The sequence below is a fragment of the Asterias amurensis genome, chromosome 3 (genome assembly GCF_032118995.1).
Source record: "Asterias amurensis chromosome 3, ASM3211899v1".
Taxonomy (NCBI): Eukaryota; Metazoa; Echinodermata; class Asteroidea; order Forcipulatida; family Asteriidae; genus Asterias; species Asterias amurensis.
Window position 1 is genome coordinate 25,702,303 of NC_092650.1, and position 10,219 is coordinate 25,712,521.

At 35.5% G+C, this 10,219-nt stretch overlaps 1 protein-coding gene across 1 annotated transcript; it reads right to left on the reverse strand.

The window, feature by feature from the left end:
- Window positions 1-453: 453 nt before the first annotated feature.
- Window positions 454-8,327, reverse strand: LOC139935267 (sorting nexin-21-like). Its single transcript, XM_071929778.1, has 3 exons — window positions 7,986-8,327; window positions 5,124-5,245; window positions 454-4,510 (listed from the first exon to the last, which is right to left on the reverse strand). The coding sequence occupies exons 1-3, from the start codon at window positions 8,227-8,229 to the stop codon at window positions 3,830-3,832; spliced, it is 1,047 nt and encodes a 348-aa protein (XP_071785879.1). The 5' UTR covers window positions 8,230-8,327; the 3' UTR covers window positions 454-3,829.
- Window positions 8,328-10,219: the final 1,892 nt, after the last annotated feature.

The window sequence follows — 10,219 nt, forward strand, 5'->3', positions numbered from 1 at the left end:
ACAAATGATCGCATATAATATACTACAAAATTATCAAACATATATTAAAAATTATCGCATATATATTGCAAATTATCGCACATATATTGCAAATTATTGCACATATATTACAATTTATCGCACATATATTACAATTTATCGCACACTATTACAATTTATCGCACATATATTACAATTTATCGCACATATATTACAATTTATCGCACATATATTACAATTTATCGCACATATATTACAATTTATCGCACATATATTACAATTTATCGCATATATATTACATTTATTGCATATATATTACATTTATTGCATATATATTACATTTGTTGCATATATATTACATTTATTGCATACATCAAATGAATATCGCACATATGTGACAATTATCGCATATATATGAGAAACATCGCACATATATTGTACATTATCGAATAATGCAACGTTTGACACGCCATATTACAATCTGGATTCCATAGTCACAATTCTCTCGGCTTTACATTGTGCGATGCTAATGCCACCAGCGTCCCCAAACAATTTCAGGACATGAAATAATTATTGTGTAGACTTTGACAACCAATGTGTAAATTACAACATTCACTTCATTTATCATCACAAAACAAAGCACAAGGTCAACAGACCACACAGACGAACATTTTGTCATACTCTGAAATAAATATTGCCTATAATTTATATATAATAATTTACTATTATTAATCAATTAAAGCACCCACGTGTTGTTAAAGACGCAAAGAGCGCCCTCTACGAAGATCAGTGTCATCACGCAAGAGTATTTAACTTTTAGTAATTAAGTGTAGGAACATCATGCACCAATAATACATTTCAAATTAAGAATTCGCAATCTCATTTCCTTGTTACATAATTGTTAATTTTAAAATTTAAATTGTTCACAACTGTCATGATTTTTTTAAAAGCTGGAGACCATGCATAGCCCACTTAATCTTGGTGTAAAAAAAAGAACATGAAAAAATGAGACATGTTTGAGCCAGAGTAGACCAGACCTGTATTTCCGTAACAAGCATCTTTACAAAAATAAATACATATGAAATAATGAGCCTGGGCTTCTGTGATTTGTGCAAAGCTCAATATAGAGAAAAACCTAATTGATCTATGACGCAGCTCAAATTTGATCAACTTTTAATGTGAAGAATGTGGTTAAAAATTCTAAATTATTTGCTAATTTATTTTATTAATTTTATTTTGTTATTACATATTGTTTACAAAAATTGGTACATTTGGCTGTATCCTTTTACGCTCTCGGAGCATAAAGACCTCCGTAGATCAAATACCAGTATTTGTTAACTTTGAATAAGCCCCTCCACCGATTTTTTTTTTAAAAGAACTTTCTGATATTAGTTTTGGTTTTTACCCATACACCGATGTGTGTTAGCACTGTATACTCAGTACTTTCCCGAGTCCTGTGAAAAAATATCACAGGCATGTTACTCGGGTGGGATTCGAACCCCCGACCCTTGAAATTCTAGAGCAGTGTCTTACCAACTAGCCTACCGAGATTGCCGACATCTATTAACACTTTCTAATACTAACACTCATTGATGACATTGTTTTTGTCCCTATCTTTGTTGGAGTGGGGGGGGGGGGAACATGTTGTATTCCGTTGAGAGCATAATTTGAATAATGATAATTATGTTAGCATTAGCAACAGTTCCTAAATTTGATGAGTTGGCAATTTTCTGATATATAAGTTTTTCCACTCATCTGTTTTCCGTAGGTGTAAATAGTAAGTAAAGAAAAGCCTTTAAACACTGTTTTAAAATAAACCAGTTAAATATTACTTGTTGAGTTTTGTAGTTCATGTTCAACTTTGCTTCTAAAAAATAATTGAGGACTATTTACTGTTGTGGTTGAATAAAACTGCAAACAAATTACTCATAATAATTATGACGTAAATACGATAATTTGCAACATAATATAAGGCAATCTGTAATTACAAAAATAAAAATATAAAGTTGTTGGCAAGTAAACAATTAAGTCAATAACTCAATAACAGAAAAACTTAAATATGTGGTATTGGTTTTTGCAACTGTAGCCAAGATTTGATAGTATGTTACAGTTGCCAAAACAAGTTCCTAAGCATTCAGCCGAATGATAAGGTTAGTTTATAAAAGAAACAGTACTGAATTTCAGAAAAATATTGCAATATAAAATGGGAATAAAAATAACTTATTTGGTGACCAATCGACCTGTACATAAACGATAATTTACAAAAGGTGGATTACATTTTTTTTTTAAAGTACTATTTTAAATTCTAGAATAAAGATAATTGTTTCGTGAAAGGTTTGTTATTTCAAATAATATTATACTGCCAGAGGTTCAAGTAATACTTTAGCTAGTTAGTAAAATTTACTGAGAATTACACTAAATTGTCTACAGACAGTACATATTATGATCTACAAATGCATACATTGTTAGAAATCACTCTTAGTGGCAGCAACAAGTGTTTAATTTAAAATACTGATCGGACTCCGGTTGAATACTACCCGAGCTCTAGTCTCATGGTGGGTTTCTCAGAAGTCTGGCAAGTTCATTTATCTCCAAGGCCTAATTTCATAGAGTTGCTCAAGCAGAGACTATAGCTTAAAGGCAGTGGACACTATTGGTAATTGTCAAAGACTAGCCTTAACAGTTAGTGTATCTCAACATAATGTATGCATAAAATAATAAACCTGTGAAACTTTGAGCTCAATCCGTCATCGAAGTTGCGAGATTATAATGAAAGAAAAATAACCCTTGTCACACGAAGTTGTGTGCGTTTACATGTAGATGGTTGATTCCGAGACCTCAAGTTCTAAATCTGAGGTTCTGAAAGCAAATTCGTGGAAAATTACTTCTTTCTGGAAAACTATGACACTTCAGAGGGAGCCGTTTCTCACAGTGTTTTATACTATCAACCTCTCCCCATTACTCGTCACCAAGAAAGATTTTATGCCAATAATTATTTTGAGTAATTACCAATAGTGTCCACTGCCTTTAACCTTTGTTTGCTAAGCAGAAGTTATCAGGATATCAGTCACCAGTTGTGGTAAGCGGAATGTTGTTATGCTTAAAGCTAATTTTTGAAATTGGCAGCTCATTAAATTGGGGCCAGGGGTTTACAATAAGTATAAAAAAAGTGTATAGGATTGTCCTTATAAGCAGCTCTAAGAAATTGGGTCCTGATAAAATCAGGTTTTACAAAATAAAGGGAACTAATTCATTCAGATTTTAGTTTTGCTTCTCTCTTTTACATTCAGATATTTTACAGTTAAAATTAATTCAACCACACAATCACATTAAAAAAACAAGCACAGTTTGTGATGACTTTTGTGTATTGCCTGCTAAACATTCTACCACTTGTGGTGTTTTGTGGAGTGTGCACTAGAAAGTTCCAACTTTTAAAACATTGAGCACATTTTTGATGAGAAGAAATTCCTTGTCATTGGAACATGTCTACTTTCAGTACTTAAAAACTTGAAGGAAGGTTACATAATTGGTAAGAAAAAAACTTACATGTAGTCTAAGATCACAGGTTTACATGGTCTAATGATGATGCTAGTAGAAAACAACCCTTGAAATAATTCTGTTTCAAATGTCATGTTGGATGAGAAAAAAAAAAAAACTACTTTCCCGTTTGGAGTTTATGGCCCAGTGAGCGTTTTATTTGGTTTTCTTTAATAGTAATTGTTTTTTTTAATATTATTATCTTGTGACTCAGATGGCTGATCGAATCTCAAACTACTACAGGCTTACGCTGCCAGCAACTGTTTTGTTAGCAAAAAACCAGTTCTGCAATAATCCTTTAAGAACCCATCATCTACAGGTGTGAAAGACACTGCATGACGAGGTCCTCTAGAGTTGGCATATCAATGGGCCCGGTCATACCCTGTTTGACATATCGCGATAGCCGATTCTCCAAATCTCTCTTGTCTTGTTGGAGGCGCCACCGGCAGCCGATTAAGATCTGCAAGAGTGGGATGATAAAAGGATTAGTCTCGTCCCTACCGATGCTTTCCCAAGCGGACTCGGCATAACCATGGACATGCGCCTCTCCTCCTTCGAGGGAGGTATACGCAACAATAAGCGCACACTGAGTCCGTGCCGTGTCTGGGTGTTTCAGGCCGAGCATCTTCTCCTGAAGATGAAGAGTGTTCTGAAGATACGGGATAGCCTCTTGGTAGTCTCCTTGTGACATGTACCGGTAAGCAATCCTCAGATCGTGATTATAAAAGAAATCCTGGAACTCCTCAGACAGTCGGATCTCCTCGTACTTGTAGACGGTCGCCAGGAAGACCTCAAAGGCGCGGCTTCGCTCTGCGATAAAATCGTGCTTGAAGTTTCCTGTGAGGGTCTTGCGAGGAAATTCAATGCTGTCCATGATCTGTGGGAATCTCTTTCGGAGTTCGCAATTCAGCTTGTGGAAATCAGAGTATCTCCTCTCTACAGTAGCCTGTGATGTGTCACTTTTAATCGTTCTTAGTACAGCGACTGTGTAAAGCTGTCAACCATGTAAAAGAAAAAACCATTAGTGTAATAATAAAATTTGGTTTGTACCCTTTATCCTCATTGCAAAAGACGACAAACTAAATTGTTGCAGTACCCGCTGCTATGAACAGACATGCAACTTTCTGATTGCAAAAAAGAGGAAAATGGACGATCACACTTAACTTTTGTGCAGTGCTTTTCAGTTTTCTATGGCACTGTTTTGAAAAGAAAAGGAGGACAAAAGCTGAAAAAATGCATGCCCGTAAGGATTCAAACTGCTTTCAAGCCATCTGCCAACATGTACATGTACATGTAGGATGATGTAGCTCGATGGTCTATTGGTAAAACATCTGCTCAAGCAATGTAAATGTCATGGGTTCAAATACCACCCTAGTGATTTGGCCGCGGATCTTTTTTACGAAACTTACTCAAAATTTCTGAGTAAACAGTGCTTAATGATAGGCCTAATACATGTAGATGTCATCTATTATAACTTTTTGCTTCAAAAACAGTGCATTGTGTCAAAGTTTTATGTTTACTGCCTACTTTTGTGTCAACCGGCCTTTATAGAAACACATTATGTACATGTACTGACTCCATGTTCTAAGAAAGCAAAATGTACTTACAACAAATTTCTTGCTGCCATCTTTCATTGTTTTGGCAGAGACAACTTCAAAAACTGTCCTGCCAGGGACGAACTTGTTGGCCATGGAGCCAACTTGAAGACTGTGAACACTGCCTGTTCTCTCTGTCAAATTAAGAAAATACCGACATTGAAACACTTTATATAAAAAGATACAAATCAGCTTTCCAGACAGTGGACCAGTCTTCTCACCTTGTGTATTTCAACAGTTGCATAAAATAACAAACCTGTAAACATTTGAGCTCAATCGGTCGTCGAAGTTGGGAGATAATAATGAAAGAAAAAACACCCTTGTCACACGAAGTTGTGTGCGTTTAGATGGTTGATTTCGAGACCTCAAATTCTAAATCTAAGGTCTCAAAATCAAATTAGTGGAAAAATTACTTCTTTCTCAAAAACTATGGCACTTCAGAGGGAGCCGTTTCCCACAATGTTTTATACCATCAATGTCTCCCCATTACTCATGACCAAGTAAGGTTTTGTGCTAATAATTTTTTTGAGTAATTACATGCACATGTACATGTACCAATAGTGTCCTCTGCCTTTAGAGCAATTGGACACATTCTGAACAAAACAAAAATTTAAAGTTCACAGATTTACAAATAACTTACAGGTTTTAAAGAAGGTGATGGTGAAAGACTTGCCTTGAAATGTTATTCCATGAAATGCTTTACTTTTTGAGAAAACATAAAACAAAATTGTTTAATGTTTTATCAATTCTTGATACATGTACATCTAGAAAAACGGATTTTGTTTTAAACTCGTGTCATGACACGGCGAAATGTGCGGGAAAAAAGAGTGGGTTTTCCCGTTATTTTCTCCCAATGTCGATGACAGATTGAGCCTAAATATTCACGGGTTTGTTATTTACATGTAGTACACTGTACAAACATGTAAGTTGTGATAATGTACACGAAGTGTGAGCCTTTGGACCATACTGTTTACCGATGTTGTGCGATTGCTTCAACACATCACATCAACCTACATGTACTGAAGTACATGTAAGCCTACAGGACAAAGTGGGCTTGACCTTTTTCTAATGATGCCGTGTAAAAAAAAATTGTGCGCAGCTGCAATACTGAACATTTTCAGGCGTGGGGGGGGGGGAAGGAAGTGCCAGAGTCAAGGCATAGGATAGGCCTACATACAAATACCTAGCTAATACTTTTTTATCTGTGCGATTTTCATACGTCTTTTAAAAATAAAGTGCTTAAAGGAATTTCATATTTGATGAGAAATAAGTAATCTAATTTCGCATCTGGAGTCTGAGCGTTTTATTTATTTTTGTTTTGGCATCGATGCAATGCAAAATTTGTAATCGGTTTTTCACTATTCTCTCATGACCCAGACAGCCGATTGATCTCGTACTTTTACAGGTTTGTCAGTTTATGGTGGATATAACATAAAATGCTTACACTACTGCTAGCAACTTTTTTGCTAGCAACACAAATTCTGTATCTGTAATGTTCCTTTAAATCTAATAATTAGTTCACATATTAAGTAAGAAAGAGTTTTAATTATCTGAAAAAACAAAAAAATTATATAATTTCATGAACAAACAAATTATAAGAAAACTTGGAACCAACAATGGATGTGCATGTGCCCCTTTAAATATTCTGTAACATTGCCACAAGACACATAAAAATGTCTGTGATGATGTATGTTGGAGGAGGGGGGTCCATCCTTCATTCCAATGGTGTGAATTTCTCACATACTTGTATCTCATTATGTTTACCAGAGCACTCGGCACTATAATCTAAAGAAACTACATGTAAGTACACAAATCTTGGACAAACGTATATGTTCTTGTGGGTACATGTATGTCCATGTTTTATGTTTACACGTGTGTAAAGACTTGATGACAAGTCTACCGACTTGATTTCAAGACTAACGCGTATACTGACTTGATGCTGGACGATGATGCGATAATCGCATACTGTACATGTAAGTCATGTGAGTGATGGAATGCCCGTCTTACAAAACAAGGTAGACAGACCTTAGAAGATACATTACAACCTCCATATAACATTGTAAAACTTATCACAAAATAATACTAATGGATTTACATTTGGTCATAAACATTGTTTTTCATACCAATCATGATATTTGTAACTTAAATAGATCAACGTTCAGTTATTTTAAAGCTGACACATGATTATGAGGCAAAGTGCAACTGTAGGACACATGATGTACACAAAGAAGTGGAAATGTTGTAAGTTTTTCATAAGATTCTGCATAAAATAGATTTTAGGAAAATATACAGCCGAACTAAATATCAATACCTACACTATTTAGTCACATCGTAAGATTTTGGCAAGGTAAACAAAGTCAAAAGAACAATGGGTGCATACGCTACGATCACTAAATAACATAGGAAAAATTTTACGACCTCGCCACCAACTTCCGGCCTGTTTTTTTTTTTTTTTTTTTTTTTTTTTTGCACAAACTGTTACGTTATTTTTCTCTCTTTTTTTTCTGGATGTATATATGCGGTAACCCTTCTTCTCAGGTAAGAAAAAAATTCAGTGGTTTTGGAGTTAATTAACGGTGGATAAATTGGTGGCGACGACCGAAAGATTATCCATAACATAATATTATTGTACTAATATAATAATATATCAAATTAATACGACTCTCACCTCATTTATTATAATAATAATAATGCAATGTTTGAGTTTGACAGAACCAACATCGTGATTGATCATCACGCAACTGTGCAACTGCATGCATCTTCTCAAGGCATCTTCTTTTATTAAAACAATATTTATTCTATAAAATCTAACCTTACCATGCTTACAATTATTTAACATAAATAATAACATAACATAACATCAACATGCAATACCTTTACGGGCAGCATCACCACCAGCGGGTCCGCGCCTGTACTCAGCTACCGAGTCACTATCCTCATCATCGGCGGACAAATCACTGTCAGCTGCTCGGACAAGGGCGGAACTCCGAAACGACAATCTTCCACTGAATTGCAGATCAATATCTTCGCTACCTAGATCATTATCACTACCGGAGGTTGAGCTTATCGGGTCATCGATGCTCACATCGCAAGCTATCTTCTTTAACTTGGAAGCCATGGTTCAGCTGCTTACATGCGACGTAAAACTGAAGAACTAGACATGTTTTTATTTTACCAACCAACGGAGTCAGTGTTGTTCGCTAAGATCGTCCGCCATATTGGTTGGTGACATTCTAGAGTTCATTTGTTTGTTGCTCGGTCTTTTCTCCAATAAGTAAATCTGCAATATCAAAACGCTGTTCGCGCTCACATAGCTGTATGCACTCTCACAGCATCGCAGCAGCTGCATAATTAATGATAAGTAGGAGAAATGTTCAATATAGATACCTTTTGGGAAAACTGAACGCAACTTTGTTTTGTCTCTAAACACACACAACTTCGTGTGACAAGGGTGTTTTTTCTTTTATTATTATCTCCCAATTTCGATGACAAATTGAGCTCAAATTTTCCAGGTTTGTTAATTTATGCATTTTTTGAGATACACTAAGTGAGAAGACTGGTCTTTGACAATTACCAATAGTGTCCTGTGGATTTAAGGCACACATAAAAAGTACTTAAAACCGACACAGATAACTGAACTGTCAGGCCAAATAAAAACAAGTTCCAGTTGATCGTCCCGCCCGCATCCTTTTTGGGGCTGCATCTTTTTTTTCTACTATTATTTTGTTATTTTTCGATTTCTTTTTTCTTTTTCTTTTTTTCAAATCCATCTTTACAAAAAGACTGGCCTAGGAGCTTTTCCCGAATCTAACGTGATGATCTCAAACACTTGTAACCGTCTAGACGCGTCTGTTTCATAAAACAATACTGAATGCCTACCTGCAAATCTTTGTTTATTGTTATCCTCATCCATGCAAGGTATAACATAAGTTTGCGATGGGTTCAAACTGAAGAATTGGTGGCCTGTTTGATTTGAAATACTAAGCGGTCATCTTGAAAAAAATAGTAAATAATAAATAATAAGGCCCTCATCCGCCTCTCTTTTTTTAAAAGTCCGGGCAACTGTTTTTTTTTTTTGCCTGATATTAACAGTTGTCGAGATGACCATGTTGTGTGGCGAACTTTATAGTTTTCATTGTTCACCCTGTTTATAAAAATAAAATAAAAACCTCTACTAAAAAAAGGTCACTTCTTTTATAATTTTCATTGTTCACCCTGTTTAATAAAAAAAACACCCTGAAACGTCTACTAAAATGAATTGCACCAATGATTTGATTGGCTAAATATTTTCTAGTAATTTCCCGCTGTATTCTTGTCTGCTCATTTACTTAGGCCTACAATATACCATCTGTAAATCTCTGTTCTTAATAAAACGTATCGGTCGTACACCATACAGGTCCTGTCACTGGTGTTCTTAAGGAATATCGGATACGGGTACTGGCCGTTACAGGGACATTCTATATTATTGAAGACCAAACGCTCGGGCCCAATTTTATAAGCATGTTATCACAATTAAGTTTACTGCTGAAGACCACTCTAATTAGCCAGAATTTTTTTTCAAGCAGTTATTTTCTGCTGATTATGAATTTGGGTCCCTCTTTCTTTGTATGATGGTTTCCCACTTTTTTTCAACCTTCACTTGTTTGCAATTGACAGATTTATTGAGGGTAACTTTGTCAAAAACTTGAGGCTTTACTGATAGTGTACAACACTGCCAAATTCCAGTTACACGGCCATTTTTGGATGCGTGTCCTACACAAACGATATCAAAATTAATTGCTGCATGTTTGGACGGACGTAGGTCCCTGTTCAAAGCATTCGAATAATGTGTGCGCGTGAGCTATCGGTAATATAATTTTTGTTTGCTCCTTTCTTTATCTTTAAAATAAATTATGCAAACATTATTTCATAAGCTTTCTTGCGTAATTCGTGTGACCAGACCGTCCGTGCCCCCTGCCCCTGAAATAGCATGCAGCACACACACACATTAAACTAGTTCAATTCAGCTCATTATTAATGCTATCACGTGACGCTACGGACTATACCACCTGATCAAAATGTGTGTCACGTGATACCACGATACCCAAATTTAGCACAAACTAACCGCC

What these genes read in the sequence shown, in the direction of transcription:
- LOC139935267 (XM_071929778.1), bottom strand. Translation starts at nt 8,229, where the DNA reads ATGGCTTCCAAGTTAAAGAAGATAGCTTGCGATGTGAGCATCGATGAC. An exon ending in TGGTGATGCTGCCCGTAAAG is followed by an intron (nt 5,246 to 7,985) that starts GTATTGCATGTT and finishes TTAATTTGACAG; the next exon opens with AGAGAACAGGCAGTGTTCAC. An exon ending in ATGGCAGCAAGAAATTTGTT is followed by an intron (nt 4,511 to 5,123) that starts GTAAGTACATTT and finishes CATGGTTGACAG; the next exon opens with CTTTACACAGTCGCTGTACT.